This window comes from Danio rerio, chromosome 2 (assembly GCF_052040795.2).
Source record: "Danio rerio strain M-AB ecotype USA chromosome 2, GRCz13ab, whole genome shotgun sequence".
Classification (NCBI taxonomy): Eukaryota; Metazoa; Chordata; class Actinopteri; order Cypriniformes; family Danionidae; genus Danio; species Danio rerio.
Genome location: NC_141022.1, coordinates 37,402,419 through 37,420,210, shown reverse-complemented (window position 1 = coordinate 37,420,210; position 17,792 = coordinate 37,402,419). Strand labels below are relative to the sequence as shown.

General features: G+C 34.9%; 1 protein-coding gene and 1 long non-coding RNA gene across 2 annotated transcripts in view; one reads left to right on the top strand and one right to left on the bottom strand.

Annotated features, from left to right (window-relative positions):
• Positions 1 to 17,792, bottom strand: part of LOC141378372 (uncharacterized) — a 134,715-nt gene that overhangs the window by 30,998 nt on the left and 85,925 nt on the right. The gene's annotated exons all lie outside the window — the stretch shown is intronic.
• The window catches only part of eif2b3 (eukaryotic translation initiation factor 2B, subunit 3 gamma), a 65,111-nt gene that overhangs the window by 13,469 nt on the left and 33,850 nt on the right, over positions 1 to 17,792 (top strand). The window contains 2 exon segments of the mRNA NM_201074.2: positions 12,328 to 12,487; positions 12,757 to 12,868. Coding sequence (NP_957368.1) covers positions 12,328 to 12,487; positions 12,757 to 12,868 — 272 coding nt within the window.

The window sequence follows — 17,792 nt, the reverse complement described above, 5'->3', positions numbered from 1 at the left end:
TATTTAAATTGTGTGCTTGGATACATTTTCATTACATTTGACAAAAAAATAAAAAAATCAGCATGCTGATAAAATACTTTGCAGTGTAAAATATAAGTTACAAAAAAAATTAAAAATCCCCCGACTAGTGGTCCCAGACTTTTGTGCCCCACTGAAGTCATTTTGGAAAATAACAGCTGCTAAAAGATTAATTAAATTCTTCCTGTGGTCCAAATATTGTGTCTATCATAATCAGATACATTAGTGCATTTGTTCACTTGTATCATACTTTTTCCACACCGCACTTATGAAAGTGTAAAATCTCAGACAGAGGGATGTCTTAAACATGTGCGAACGCTCATCGCAGGAGATTAGCTCTCAATAAATATCAGTGCAGTGGAAAAGAGAATGTTGAGGAGGAGGGCCTGCCGGAGCACGCTAACAGCACAGATGCATTTATTTCTAATCCTAGAGAGAAATGAGAGATTAAAAGCATTGAGTTGCAGAGCCCTCCAGTGCACGAACAGCCCCACTACGTGTTGAGAGATGAGCGCTGGCAATAGGGGCCCTAAATCCCCATTTATTGTATGGTCTAAACACATAGTCTACTCCCTTGCTTCAGCAAACAACAAGGACATAATGGAAGCATCTGACAGAGTGCCCGACTCTTAAAGCACTCTTTCATTAGCCTGTGTTTGAGTTCATACTGATGCATTGAGTCAATGTTTGTACAGAAACTGAATAATCTTCGTGTTGTGTAGCATTCTGCTGGCTTTTGTTAGTAATAAGGCTCTGAGTTCACCAAGATCAAGTCGTTCCCGATCAACTTGTGTACTCATTTTTCCTGAAAAAATGCACTTACACATTTTAGTGTGCTCCAGGTGGTCTGGGGGAAAAGAAAATCAGCATTTTTTGCTCAGTTTTTGGCCTTTGAGATGATTTTTATGTACAATGTAAAATTTTGACGTCAATGAATTAAACCAAGAAATAATCCCCAGAGTCTCTATCAGCTTAAGTCTCAAGAGTTCAGAGTTGTTGTTTTTTCCAATTTTATTATGTTTTGTTAGAAACAAATATTTATATATATATATATAATTTTCCTCCATATGGACTTTTAAATCACATGGAATTTGTTGGTTGGAGACGCTACAACACTGTTAGAAAAATGGGTATGGTTGGGGTCCATTTGTGAACACTTGGGGTACAAATGGTGAATTTGTACCATCAATGATTCATAGTAGCACCTTATGGTAAGGGTAAAAATTGTACAAATATGTTTTTAACTCTCAAAGGGTCCATAATTGGACCATTTAAGGGCCAAATAAAGGTACAATTTCTTCTTGTGTGAAAAAGAGCAAGTCATGGTGTATGAAACAGTTATTCATTTATGTCAAGACAATAATTGTCATGAGTTGGTTATTTGGTGGAAATGCACAAAATCCTGTGCATTAACAATAAAATGATTTCATAATATTAAACATGGCCGCATAATTGATATTATAAATGAATAACTTTAATTTAAGTTTGTTTATTTTAACTTTGAGTTAAGTGAAATGAGGTATAAAACGTAACAAAATAATACTTACAAAATAATACACCTGAGGACAAATAATAGATTTAAAAGACCAAAACATTGAGTCGATGTTTGTACAGAAATTGAATAATCTTCGTGTTGTGCAGCATTCTGCTGGCTTTTGTTAATAATAAGGCTCAGAGTTCACCAGGATCATGTCATTCTCGATCAACTTTTGTACTCATTTTTGTTCTCAGTTTTGCTCAGTTTTTGGCCTTTGAGATTATTTCTATGTACAATGCAAAATTTTGACGTCACTAAATTAAACCAAGAAATACCCGTCTCTGTCAGCTTGAGTCTCGAGTTCATAGTTGTTTTTTTTTACAATTTCATTATGTTTTGTCAGAGGAAAATTGGACTTATGGACTTATAAATCACACGTCATCTTTTGGTAGAAGAACTTACAAAGGCAATTGCCTAATCACAACAGTGCTGATATAGAGCAATATACAACAGGTAAATAATATAGGCAAATACTTAAGAAACAACTTCAAGTGTCTTAAAAACCTTTCACAAGACTGCTTTAAGGAATGCTAGTATTGGCAGTTGTAAAAATTTTCAAACAGTTCCTGTGTTGATTTATATACAGTTTTCCATAGCAATCCCAGCATATCTATCCAAATATGTGCCGATGTAGTGCAAAAATATATTACAAAATGCGGCAACACCAAAGCTCCAAAAATACATACAAAGCGTGTAACGTTTGAGCACACCGACTCTTCATTAGACAGTATTGATCACGGCATGTTGCTCTTTTTATACACTTCCGGATCGCATGATCTCATAAATTATCTCACAACAAAAACAAAATCGAAAAATGCACATTAGTAAATTTAAATTGCACAACTTACATATTCAAAAAAAAAAAATAAATAAATAAACAAATCCTAATAAAACATCAGAAATAAAAAAAAACATAACAAAAAATAACAAAATGTAGACAAAAATTGACATGGGGTGAACAATGTTGTTTTAATAATTAAAATGAATTATTTTATTTATTATAATGAATTTAAGTGTATGTAATTTTAGATGCAATTTTTTACATGTCTTAAACATCCAAATTAAAGTACAGTTTTGTATGTGATTTTAAATTGAATTGTCAGTTGATTAATTGTTAAAATAGTTTAATTTGATTAAATTTTGCCTTCAAACAAAGAGGTTTCACACACTTGTCTAACACAATCACAAATGTTTCACGGAATGATGATGAAATAATATTTCAGTCATATTTTGACATTTTAATAACTTTTGACATTTTAAACACTTTCAGTTCTTTGAAACACTGACGAAAACACTTTACTAGCTTTTAATGTGCATTTACTTAGCTAATTGGTAAATCCTTGACATAAATATATACAGTATTTGGGCTAAAATTATTGTGAGTAATCGCATCCAAAATAAAAGTTTGTTTAGACGTGTGTGTGTTTGTACCGTGTGTAATTATTATGTATATATAAATACACAATTGCATACATATATTTAAGAAAAAATGTATTTATATTTAGATATACAAATTAAATAGTATTTGAAATAGCTATGTAACACAAAATTCTTTTGAATAGCTTCGTTTCTATGTATGTGTGTGTTATTCACTTATACATTACAAATATAAATAACACACACCCATATATTATGTCAAAACAAACTTTTATTTTGGATGTGACTAATCTTTGGCCAGCACTAATATTTTCTTAGTATTAATCTTGTTTTCTTTGGTCAAACTCTATAGGTTTGCCAGTGAATCTCTTTTTAAATTGCAACATTTTTTTATGCAAATGTTTATTGTTTTTCAGCCTGCAACTTAACATAGTAATGACAGCCCAATTGTGAGCCCGCGTCCATAGCGGCAGCTGACAGAGCTGCACTTCTCCTTCCCTTCCTTTTTATTCCCTCATATCCTGCGTTCGTCTCTCCACCCTCTTCCTCCGCTCTCCTCTTGGGTGGTCTCACCTGGCAGGCCCAGGGGGCAGCCAAGCAGAACTGGGAGTGTCTGTGGGTGGCCTGACCTCCCTGTGCCTCTCCTCCAGAGCAGCGCAGAACCACGGCCTACACTGAAAGGCCCAGCGTCAGCGTCAGAGTCAGCGGCGCTCAGATGATCCAACAGCTGACGCCCACTGCAGGACTGATCCAGCCTTCCGCCGGCCAAGAGGGCACGACCATTGTCAGGCCTCAGGCATTTGGCCACTTGTCGTGTCCCCTCAAAAATAGAAACCCCAACTATGAAATGCTAAGTGGTTAGAGCTGCAGGGACAGATCGATTTACTTGGGTGGTTTACGATGGGTGGCCTGGCGTTGGTCACATTTTTTGCGTTTCATCAGCGCACATTCCTGGTCGACTGTGAAGTCATGGTAAATGTTTGGATGTTTGAGCGTTGGCTGTTCTGTGGTTGCTTCGACTTCGCTCTGCAATTCTTTCATGTACTGCGGGAATGGAGTGCACATTTACAGACATAGCCTGACTTTTGGCTATTTTGGTGACTGCACTTAAAGCAATAGTTCACCCAGGATTGAAAAACAAAAGAAATGTTTTCATTTACTTCACCTCGTGTCATTAAAACTTGTTTAAAAACATGTTTATCTGTGACATTCAGAAGATATCTTTAAAAATGTTGAATCGATGCGTACAATTAACTTGAGTTTAATTTAGGCTAAATCCTCTCATATTTAAAGCCCATTTATTTATTTTATCTGCTAAATATCTTGAAAATTTTGACAAGCTGAATGGTTATATACTGTTCAAATAGAGGATTCTTTTTTATGTCTTGCAAAGCAATAAAGCCAGCTCCATATGGCATAGTGTATTTAGACTTGAATTATAGCAGTGTAGTTTGAATTGCCTAATCTGTCAGCATGATGCTGGTGAATTGAAGGTGTTGCACAAACTTATTGCTGTGATCAGTGGCTTTTTTTTGGTGCAGCTTTCTCACCACTGTTATTTAAGATTTTATGTTGTAAGAGAAGAGCATAGCTTATATTTATATATTTATGATGCATGTAGCAGTCTTAGTGCTCATTATAATTATTGATTTGATCCCTTTTTCATTTTATAACTACAAACAAACAAAACAACTTCAGTCTTCTGTGCATTGTGTGCATGAGTGTGAGCACGAGTAGCAAGTTGCTGGGTACAGTTGACTTAATGGCCACAGGTGTCACTAATAGCAATGGTTTCTACATATAGCCTCTTCAATGAGAAAAATCGCAGAAAAAAAGATGCTAATTATTTACAAATGAAAACAATTTCATGCCACACCTGTGGTTCTCAATCAGGGGACTGGGATTAAACAACCAGAACTGTGTCCAGGCGGGTGTGCACAGGGTCTTAAAATGTCTTTAATCAAGTTAAGTTAATCAAGTTTCAACTAAATGTGTAACTTAATACTTTTAGTCAGTTGGATTGATGTAAATAAGAGATGACTAGTAAAGTTAATTTGATTCAACTAAATAGTTCAGCAAGATTTTATTTATTTATTTATTTTTACAGTTTACAAATATAGTCTACTTAAAGAAGTAAATGAACACATTTGTGCACCAGAAAGAATGCCGTTTTGTTTGCTGGTTGATTAAATCCCACACAAATTTGTTTTTCAACTACTTGGTCAGTCCCTATAATTGTATTTAGCACTTAGCCAGCTGTCTATTAGTATTTAAACTAAGTATTTCGATTTTTGTCTTGTATACAAACGTTGCTTTAATTAAATATTATTTTATTTTGAAACATACACTATTAGGCTTCTGCTCTGGAGGCTATCTTGTGGTCAGTTGTGGAATTTCATTCAGTATGTAAATGCTCACAATGCATTATAGGTGTTTTCTATCTGTTGAGTGTACATGGGTTGTACACTTGTTATTGCAGTGCATTATGGGATTTATTGAGTGTACTTCAATTCATCCACTATAGTTTAGGACATCCCTAGAAGATTAACGGTATAGGCTGTGATTCCGGGTACAGTTCCAGTGGCCGTTTAAACAACTGGAAAATCATGGGGAATTTTTAAAAACAGTTGTGGACAATAATTGTTCTTGGTGGGTTTTATAGTTAACTAAAACTAAAATCATGAAAACTGTTAATTGAAGTAAAAAGTTAACTTGAATATTTTTTTCTCTCAACATCTTCAGTGTGTAACTTGATGTTTAGCTGGACCAAAAGCTTAAATCACAATGTATACAAACTTTATTAACACTAAAAACTATAAAGACAAACTATAAAAATATTAATAAACCAATGTTATTGTTTAATAAAACAATGTTATCTCTAAAATAACACTAAATTAACAGTTGCTTGAGAACCACTGTGATAAACATTGCTGAAATGCACCCCTTGGGTCCGATCGCTTTCATTAAACACTGGCAGTAACAGTATTATGATATGCTTATTATAAATAATTAGAATAAACAATTCTTCCTCCAAGTAATGTACTTCATTAGTCTATCTGTTTACACTTGGCAAGCAATGCAGTAATTTAAGATGTTTGATCAGAGCTGTCTGTGTATATCGCCTGTTTTACAGCGACTTTGAATGTGGCTCAGAACTTTAAAATGACTTGCACATTATTTTCTTATATTTATTGAATTAATGAAAGTTATTCTAATCACATTTCTACTTTTCTGTTTTCATTGATCATTTTCAAAGCATTTCTGTATGATTTTGTCTAAGGCTGCACAATAAATCATTACAGCATTGATATCGCAAAGTGCGCATCCACAATAGTCACATCGCAGGATCTGCAATATAGAGTCGGAATTAGGAATGTCCCGATTATTTTTTTCCCCCTTTGATTCCAAGTCATTTGATTTTGAGTAGCGAGACCGAACCCCAATCCGATACTTTTATAATACATAAAAAATAATAAAGAAGAGGGAAGAAACAGATCTAGGATGTTCCTTATTTTTTTATTTAATTCACCTTATTTTAACATTCATCAACTCTCCTTACAAACAGCATGAGGCAGCTTGAACAATCAAGTAATAAATTGCTTAAATTCGTCTGCAACAGTAAATATAAAAAAAGCCAATATAAAAACAAATAGCACCTCAACTTAAAATACCCGGCAGGCAATCCCAAGTTTACATATCTCACAGTTTGCTATGGCAATGTTGTCGTCATCAACTTTATAATACCTCATACTTTACGTTTCAAGCTGCTTCTGTGCCCTACTTTGCCTACATTTAACCAATAGCGTCTCTGCAACAAAGTGTATCATGCCGTACGCATTGCTGTTTTCGTGTGAAGTCAAGGAAGAGGTGCCACCGCATAGCTACAGATGTGTTCAAAAATTATGAGAATATTGGAGTCCTGATCGGGAGGTAACATTTGACTCCGATTGAGTCTAAACCGCGTGATCAGGCCCAATTTCTGATTACATGATCAGATCCGGACATCGCTAGTCGGGATTATAGTTGACCAGGAGCCACAGTTGAAAACATACATGATTTGTGGGGTCATGGATTTTTCAGCACCACACTCGATACCAAGGGGTACAAAAGTCGTTATATGAAGCAAGAGATCATGATGACATATAATGACGTGTGCAGGTGTTGTAGAGGTGTCCCAGTTCTTAGGGGTAGATTTTGAAGCCCTTCCCCTACACACAAGGGGTAGGGGTACAAAAATAGAATTGGGATTGGGCCTATATTTTATGCATGGTTCACTCCAAACAAAATTATCCCAGTCAGTCTCACTCACTCACTATCCTTGGACTTACTTTTACCACAGCAGAATGAACCACCAATTACTCAACTTAGCACTAGGAAGTCATCCCAGTCAACCTAATGTTATTAATTCTTTCAAAATAGAGCTGTTCAAGGCAACTGGTAAAATTATACTTAATATCGCAATATGTATCGCAGAAAAATATTGAAGTATGAAGAAGTTTGTTTCTTGTCACCGTCGCCACTGGCTTGCTTGGTTTGGGACTTGTGGAGCTGGGCATTGATGAATTTGCTCTGAAATTTAAACCACACTGAACTGGACTAAACTGGACCTAATCTCTGAAACTGGACGGACACAGTTTCAGTTTACTTGAACTTTTATGTTAAGCTGCTTTGACACAATCTACATTGTAAAAGTGCTATAGAAATAAACATGAATTCAATTGAGTTGAATAAAATATCATAATATCAGTTTTTACCAATATCTTGCGCTCCTAATTCTGTCAGATAATGCCATTTAAACAATAAATAAATTGTACAATGATTTCCCCTGAAATATGTGCATAATACATAAACAGTAGTGGAGGTTGTGTATGGTTCTGACTATTTTGAATTTGTAAGGCTTCATATGTGTGAAATTTAATATAAGCATTCTGGGTTCGCCGTGGTTGATGGAGAAGCATTTATCTCCTTCCTCAGTAGCACAGTTAGCTCAGCCTAAGCAGACATCGCTGTGCACCCTGTTATCTTTCGAGCATGTGTCCGCCGGTGGCTCCTGGGTTTTCTGCTCCGGGGCCAGAACAAGAGAACCGGAACTGTATCGGAGCAGAGCGTCACGGCAGGGCCTCTCTCTGGGCCTCCCCAATGAGGCATGCAGCTCTGCCTGAGCCAGGCACGCTCTGACGGCCTGTTCCCCACTCCTGCTCCCATGTTTATTTATCCACAGGCCTGAGATGGACTGAGCAGATGGGAACCAGACAACTCAAACAGAAACAATGGCAAAGGCGAGCAGGATTTATCGCTGGGTTCCTCTCCATGCCTGCGCTCACTCATACACACACTCACGCACACGTGTACACACGCAAACTGTAGCATAGCACGGCACTTATTTGAGAAGCTGGAACTTTTGTTTTCTCACGTCATTCTCTTTTGTCGTTGTGACTATTGTCAGGAGTCCATGTAGTCCAGTGTCTTATGCCATAGAAGTTACTTTTTGAGGATCTGAGTCATCTGACTTTTTGTGAAACAGATCGAAACTGATGTTTTTAACTGGTCTTCACTAATAAATTGTTCATTTCAAATTAATATTGTGTCTTTAATGTAGGGCTGGGCAATATATACTCATTTTGTCAGTAAAACCAGTACTAGTAGACCTCCATTACATGCTTTCAGATGGAGCAGCATTTACTACACAGTCAAAGTACCCTGACAAGCTATGTAAAATTACTTCAAAACTGAATTATCAGTAATAATGACATTGAAATAATTGTTCTGTGATCATGACAGATGTTTTTATCTCTTCTCAGTGAACTACAGCTCAGTGTAGTAAATGCTCCTTGTGAAAATACCACATATAGTTTTACTCAACTTTCTTCATAACTTCAGTTGTGTGTGTGTGGAATAAATCCTTTTAGAGATGATTCCGCATTCGTGTGATTATTAGTCATGCTGAATTAATGAAAGCGGTTAATTCTTTTGTTTATTATTCAACACTATGGGGATTTCCCTTTTTTTTTCTTCATGACTTATTTTGAGCCTCCCCGGCTTTCGGAGTAGATTTACTGCACAACCATGCTTCCCTGATAAGCTGTGCATGACAGTTGCTGCTTTGCTCAGTTATGTTTGCAATTTTCATTTCTATTTATAACCCAGCCCTTCTTTAAAGTAGGCTTTGAGAATCAGATCTGTCCAATTCATCTGAGATGCAAATATTAAAATGGGACCGAAATGGCAAAGAAACCACACAGCAAGTCCAGAGAAACATGCTAATAATCAAACTGAATAGAAACTCTCCTTTTACAAACAATAGCATTCATATCATAATTGTTATTATTACTTTGAGTGAAACATTCTGCTGTACAGTGAGGATCTATTTCTGCAACAATTTCATTAAGTTAAACCAAACTTTTACCTTTTATTTTGTGTTATCATAAAGTGTACAAGTGTATGTGCATATTTGATATTAGTGTTTTTTTTTCTTATAATAATCTTAAAACCAGCACAGAAATATCTTCCTTTGGATTTTATGTATATACAAATGTCAAATTCTATGGCTTTCCGTGTTATACAGCTGATTTCTTTTATTTCTTTTAGTTTTCCTAAATTCTGGAGCATAAAATACCTGTATTGTGGTCAGCAACTAAAATGATGTCAAGGCCTTCCATTTTGAAGCGATACTAAACTACAGTAAAAAATCAAACCAGACTGAAGCAGGCTGAACCCAGTCTTGTAGATCTAAGTCATACCATGCCATGGGAAAAACGGCTTTTCTGAAAGCCTGGTTGTTCCTTTTTGTACCACCCAGTTTCATGAGAATATGCCAGTAAGAAGTCAGTATGCAGGACTTAAATTGAATATAATAGTCTAACAAGCTGAAACAATATGTGTGAGGTGTGAAATATTGACCCAAGCCATGGCAAAATAAACCGAACAAAATGTTATTGTGCTGATGGAACACAAGCACTTGGTAAAACAGCTTTACAAATGTTAATTTGATAGGGCACAAGATGTGCTTCAAGAACACTGGCTCTTGTTGAATATTGTCCCATTTCTGACATTATATCCATTCATCCATCTGACTTTGTCTGTCCCTCCTTCGTTTAAACTTTCACCAATTTGTAACAGTAATGTACTCTATGACTCTTTTTCAAATAGTTTTTTGACTTTTACACTGTAAAAAATAAACGGTAAAATGTATAGTAAAAAAGAAGCTGTTGTTGCCAGTATTTCACTGTTAAAAATACAGTACAAGCCGTAAAGTCATTTCTAATTTTTATAGTAAACTACTGTATTTCATTCAATTATAGTGTAATGCACCAGTGTTTTTGAAGTGCTAACATCTACAAATCATATCCTTTGTTACACAGACAAAAAGTCAACCATAAACATATGGTGAGTAGAAAGTTATGAAAAAAAACTTTTCCCACAAGCAGGGAAGCATGCCAAATATATAGAAGGAGCTCGGTGCCGATAGCTAATGGGTTTTTAAAAAATAAAACAATTTTGAAAAAACATACTTTGTTAACAAAAAGCATGAAAAGTAATGTTTTATGCAGGGAATTCTCAGAAAGTCAATTTACGGTTATTCAGTGTATATATTGACCGTTAATCTGCTGTTAACAAGGTTACCAATTTTAACTGTAGCATTTGTTTTTATTACAGTGAAAATAACTGCCATTTTTTATAGCATAGAATTGAAAACCATTGGTTTGTTACTAGCCTGCCCTTTCTCATCCAAAAATGAAAATTCCATCACCATTTACTAACTTTAACACTGTACCTTAGTTCTTAACTTTAATGAATTTCCTTGTGTTGAACACAAAAAAAACAAGATGTTCCTAGGAATGTTTTAAAAAATCAGCTATTGACATATTTGCAACAAAAAATACAATGGAAGTCAACGACGTTTTTTTTTTCTTTCCAACAATTCTCAGTATACCTTCCTTTGTGTTTAACAGAAAATAAAAATGTTTGGGTGAACTGTCCCTTTAAAGGGTCATGAAACCCCCTGCTCTTTTAGTTTAGATCTACTTCAGAATTTTTTCAAAAAATGCTTCATGATGTGCATGGAGCGCTGAGAGCAGAGGGAGGAGTGAGTGTGGCCGGCAGAGCAGGGGAAAAAGAGGAGAGTGTACATTAGTTGACACAAAACATGAGGCGACTCATGATTTTATACTTTACAAAGTTAAAATATAAAGAAATAAACAGTAAGTAATTGAATGTCCTACTACACATACGTTATTTGTAATTTCATATATACACATAACACCAATTTATGTCATTATAAAGGTAATTGTGTTTATATAAACTCTATAAATGAGGAGGTCATCTCTCCTTCTGAATCCCGGCTCTGAATGCAGACACAGTGAATAGCAGTGCAGCAGGTCTCTTGCTAGGGCTGGGTGATTTTGCCTAAAATCAAAATCTCAATTAATTTGACATTTTAACTCTATTGCTATTAGTGAACGATTATTTCATTTATTTGGATTTAATTTAATATTTTATAAATTAATTTTTGTACTGTAAATATGCATTTTTTTTTATATAAGCTGCTCTTGTTGCTCGGTTGTCTCAGTATTTAAGTTTTCCATGCTCGACATGTTGGCAGAACAACATAACGGAGCAGGGTCATGTGACTTTACACGCCGTACGGAAAATAATCGAAAAAATATACCTGAAAAAATTAAATCTATTATAGGCTCTGAATTTCGATTTACTTTTCGATTAAGCACCCAGGCCTATCTCTTGCCCTATCTATTCCAACTAGAAGACCTGCCGGTAATCCAACCAGAAGGTCTACTGGTAATCGATTTTAAGCATAGTGAACATGGCAACAAGGATATAGGTGATGTGTCTGAATGGTATCGAACTCAACTGATAAAAGACAAAGAACGTCATTCTCCAATTCTCGTTCAGCTCTCTCGACAAAAGTGCTTGCTATTAAACCCGATAAAAGATGAAACTAGCTGACAAAAGCTTAAAATTATTCAGTTTTCCCCACAACTAAGGCTAACATGAGATAACTTTGTCTTAATTGATGCTTAACACACACACAAATCTGTTAAAATAGTTAAAAAGTACTCGAGGATTTCTTGAAACTTTAAGACTACTATATGGAAATTGACATACATGTGTATCGTATATTGAACTCTCCTTTTTTAAAGACTGTTTTTCAGAGTGTCTGTAGCAAATGCTTTGATCGTGTTTTTTTTTTTTTTTTTTTCAAGCGTTTTTCAACCCAACTAGTGATTTCAGAACCTGAAAGTAATCATTCTAATTATGTGTAGGGAACATATTGCCCTTCCAGTAGACATTATAATCAAATTGTGGGTGGAAAAGTTGGATTGTTCCCTCTTGATGTTGGATTAAATATGATTTGTCTTTCTTTCCCTCACACACAGACAGACATCTTGGTGCTGAGCTGTGATTTGATAACTGATGTGGCCCTGCATGAGGTTGTGGACCTCTTCCGTGCACACAACGCCACGCTGTCCATGCTTATGAGCAAAGTGCACGAATTCACAGAGACCGTCCCGGGCCAAAAGGGCAAGAAAAAAGCAGGTACCATCACTCACCCAGACTTTTATTGAGATTTTGGTGTGGTTTTTGCTTTTGTTGCGCCGTTTCCAAAATCTGTCGACCATTTCCTCTTTCACTAATATGAACTAAAAATGCATCCCGGAGGTCTGTATTATTTTGCATTTCTGCAGATCTTTCAGGTTGTTGACTTGCCATCTGTCTTGAGCCAAAAATACAGTTTGACTGTACAGTATCCTGCTGTAGTATTTTACGACTTCACTGTGACCGACTGGAATTGTGCCCTGTGGCAGGAGAACAGCGGGACTTTGTCGGCGTAGACGTCACAGGGAAGAGGCTTCTGTTCATGGCCAATGAGGCAGATCTGGAGGAAGGCCTTGTTCTCCGGAAGTCCATCATGCGCAAGTAAGTGTCAACAACACTTGATGTTTATGCTGGTCATGGTACACTACTTTCCATATCAACTCTATGCTTTACACTTATTCGGGTACTATCTTAGTAATGTATTTACCTTCAGCACATATTTTAACTAATATTTTATTTCAGTTCATTTTGATTTAGTTTGTTGTGAGGTAAATGAGGTTCAACCAAAAAATAGAATTACCTTCCCTGTTTGAGTTTCTTTAATTCTGTTGAACACAAAGGAAGATATTTAGAAAAATGCTGGTTGCTAGGACACATTAACTTCCATAGTAGTCATAGTTTTAGTATTGCTTGGTTTTTGTGTAAACTATCCCTTTAAATCTGTCTTGGTAGGTCTAAATCAAATGTACACTACTGCACTGCAAAAAGTTGCATTGCAACTACATGCCAATTTATTTTCAGTTGATTATTAGTAGACTGTCTGCTTAATATTAGCCAATACAGCACCTTCAACAGACATTTAACTGACTATAAGAAAGTTTCCAAGTACATATCAACTTACACGAACCCTAATTCCAACCCCAACCTAACAGTCTACTTCTAATCAATTGAGAATTAGTTGGCATGTAGATGCAATTTAACTTAAATTCAACAAAATCTGTTAAAAGGACCATTAAAATAATGTGATACCTAATTCTTAATTCAAGAAGCAAGTAAAACTATGTTAAAATTAAGCGAGCGTTTCTTAAAAGCAACTAAAAAACTGCCAATGGGGTAAATAAAATATTCTTGTTTCAAACTGAAAACTAGATTATTTTTCTAAGCCCACTGGCAGATTATTGAACATGTTTTAAGGAAAAACACTTTATTTTGACTTTTGAAAACAAACCAATATTTTTACTAGGAAATGTTTCTTGATATTAAGATTTTTAAATATCCGGACTAGAAATCGATGTAAGAAAAGTGTTTTTTGCAGTGTACTGTTCTTAGAGAGGTGCTGATTCCTCGAAACAATGGCAACCTTATAGGGTGATGACCTGCTGTTTATGTGTAGTGGCTAATTACACAAAGGCCTCACTAATCTGTCATAAGTGCTATATGTCACCCTGCATGCCTTTGACTTTCTTCTCTTCTTGACACACCTCTGATTTTCTTCTGTCTTGTACTATTATCCCGCTTGTTTTATCCTTTCTTTGGATTTTCTCGCTGTCTGAGATTTTGGAGCTGTGTTTTATTTTGTTTTTCTCCAAACTATGTGAAAATAGGTTTTCTTAGACTGTTTAATCAGGTGATTGTTTAATGTGTATTTCATTTCAGAAATAATTTTCTTATCATATGTGGATGTTCATGTTTAAGTGTGTTAGTCTTTTAATTTTATAGCTTTTACTAATGACTAACCCACACGGAAACGCGCAGATTTCCACAGATTTTTAGCCCATCGAGTCAATGTATTTACTCATGTAAATCTGTGTAAATTTATATTTATTCAGTTTTTTAAATTAATTTCACTAATATTATTGTGATATAATAATAGTGATATTAAAATGTTCGTATGATTTATTTACAATACAGTTGTGGATCTAATTGGATTTGCATTGTAACCATTAAATAAAAGTTAAAAATGTATTATTTTTTATTTCAAATATTAGGTTTTTAGTTATGATACTCCTAAAAGCATTCCACATAAATCCAGATTTTTTTACAAAATTCTCTGCAGAAATGGCAAAAAATGTCCGCAAATTCTGTCTGGCCCTAATAATGACCTATTGCTGACAAACGTGTGTGTCAACTTGGACCATAATGATCAATTCTTGAGGTTTGTATAAAAGCTGAACAAATAAGCCTCCCGGTAATGTATAGCTTGTAATAATATGACTGAGATACTTTAGAAAAATCTGTAATCCGAGGGTTCAACAAATAAAAAAAAAGAAAATTGCCTTTTAAGTTGCTTGAAATTGCATATTACTAATCCATAATTCAGTTTGAATATATTAATGGAAGGAAACCTTCATAATTTCCTCATGGAAGATGAGATTTTTGTAACATTCTAGTGATCTTTGTTATAAAAAATTTATAATTTTTACTCATATGATACATTTTTGGCTTTTCCCACAGATAAATCATATATATATATATATATATATATATATATATATATATATATATATATATATATATATATATATATATATACTATCATGGACATCATTTTGCGGTCCAGGATCATATATATATGCCAAACTATTTTTATTCTACATATATATTTTAACTATTTTGAATGCTTTTATGTGTTCAATGTAGTCATTTGCTAAGAATTTTTAAGTATTATTAAGATAAAAAAATAATAATAATAGCTTTAGCTGGTTAAATTGAATAGCCTATACAGAATATTCATACACTGTGTTAAGTACTGTCTTTTTTGATAACACTTTTAAACAATATTTAAGTCTTTGAAAGAGAAATGTGTGTTGTATGCGTATTTTTGAGCCATTGTAAAAGTATTCTGCATTTAAAAGATTTCTAAATGTAATCTTCGTTAGACATATTCCTCATAACAAAGTACAATCTGTCAATATTTAATCACTGACTACACTTTTATTTACATGTACACACAAATCATGTTTGGCTGATCATATGATCTCAACATGCAGTCATCATTGGTAATGCAGAATAAAATAGCTGTTTTTATACCCCTGATATGACTGGATTCTTAAGCTTCAATTGCCCAAGTAACTCACCCATTCATCCTATCAGCGCTTTAGTGTTTTAATGTTATCTGAGTCTGTCATTTCTGCATTAAAGGCCTGATGTTGGCAAGGCTCCTCAGACTGTCAGCACCTTGCGTGGGGCCTGTGCTCTGGGCTCCGGAGGCTAAAGGTCTTGTCATTCCTGGTTTTGGGGTGGGGGGTTAACGGGGTCTGGAAGGAGAAGACTATGATAGGGTGCTGTTTGGCTCTGTTGGGAGCTCATAAATAATTTGGGGAGTCGTTGCCACTGTAAATCCTGTCTAGTATTAGAAGCATTGCAGCAGCTGTTAGCATGCTGTCCACTGAGTGGGAGAATAAAACACAAACTCACTAATTTGACACTAGGTAATGAATTGAGACAGACTAATGCCCATATATTCTCTTTTATATTCCTAAAATTATCTAAAAGCTTGTGATTGGCCATTGTGTTAATAAAAAAAAAATCTTTTTCACTGTTTAAAAGTGCTTTCATTGCTTCGTTTTTTTTTTGTTTTTTTTTTATAAATTTTTAAAATGCTTAACAACATTATTTGAAACTAATTTGAGGTTAAGAGCCCTTTAATTTTTTTCTAAATGCTGCACATTTTCTAAAAAATAATAAATTTTCTGCCAGAACTAAATTGCTATTTTAAAAACAAATAATTTCCAAAAAAAAAGAAGAGTAAGGCTGTGTCCGAAACCGCCTACTACTCAGTAGGTACTGCATTTGAATTTAAACGTACTACTCGGCCGTAATTTGAGGTTAAGAGCCCTTTATTTTTTTTCTAAATGCTGCACATTTTCTAAAAAATAATAAATTTTCTGCCAGAACTAAATTGCTATTTTAAAAACAAATAATTTCCAAAAAAAAAGAAGAGTAAGGCTGTGTCCGAAACCGCCTACTACTCAGTAGGTACTGCATTTGAATTTAAACGTACTACTCGGCCGTAATTTGAGGTTAAGAGCCCTTTAATTTTTTTCTAAATGCTGCACATTTTCTAAAAAATAATAAATTTTCTGCCAGAACTAAATTGCTATTTTAAAAACAAATAATTTCCAAAAAAAAAGAAGAGTAAGGCTGTGTCCGAAACCGCCTACTACTCAGTAGGTACTGCATTTGAATTTAAACGTACTACTCGGCCGTTAGAAAAGTACGTTCTATACAGTATGAATGTGAAAGTATGAATGGAATTCGGACGTACTACATCCGCCATTTTGTCATGGTCACGTGATCTACCTGCGTCAATTGCATCGCTTTACTCCCATTCATGAATTGCTCGCGGGGCATCATGGGATAGCGCAGCATGCATGGGATGCGCACTCTAGAATCTCGCCGGAAGTAGTAAGTCATCCGGGTTCTTCTCTCATACTGATTTTCGAATTCTATGAATTCGGACATACTACTCGGCTCGCATACTGATTTTAGCGTACTATATAGTATGGAAGTATGCGGTTTCGGATGCAGCCTAATACAAACTAAAGAAGACTCATTAATATAAACAAACTTAAACTTTGACTATGCTGGGATTTGACATATTTTAAAAGAAATATAGACATAACTATATGTTCTGGCATACGCTGAGGTCTTTGCACATTTACAATATCCCCTGCTGAAAAAAAACTCTTTCACTGGGGACTGGGATGGCTGGTGTGGAGAGTAAAGCCTTCTTGAACCAAAGAGCAGTGTTTACAGAGGTGCTCAATAGGCCCTCTGATCAGGGGACTGGCCATTAGTATAACATACTGATTATAAATTACTTTAATTAATAATATTAAGCTGAAAAAGAAAATGAATGAATGAATAATTAATTATATTGTAGGATAGAGCCAGGAGTTGAACATGATTATAAAGGTGAATAATTAATAGTACTTGTATAATTAATGAATATAAGTATCAGTGATGCACTTAAGAAGAGATAATCTTGATAATTTTTAAATATTCAATAATAATAAGCAAATTATTAAAATATGTATTAACTAGTTTGAAAAGGAGAGGGTAAAATAATCTAATACCTGCTCCTGTAACAAAACAACTTTCTCTTTCAGTCTGAAAAACATCGTCACACTTTCGCTATGAAAACACTGATGCACCGTGTGATCTCCGTAGCACTCATCGGAGCAAATGAAGCTGCAAATCATCCGGTCCGTGTAGTTTGGCTCGTTAGTTGATTTTTTTGTGTCTGTGACAGTAGTTTTCACTGTGCTGAAGGTTTATGTCCATCATATTTGTTGATCTGATT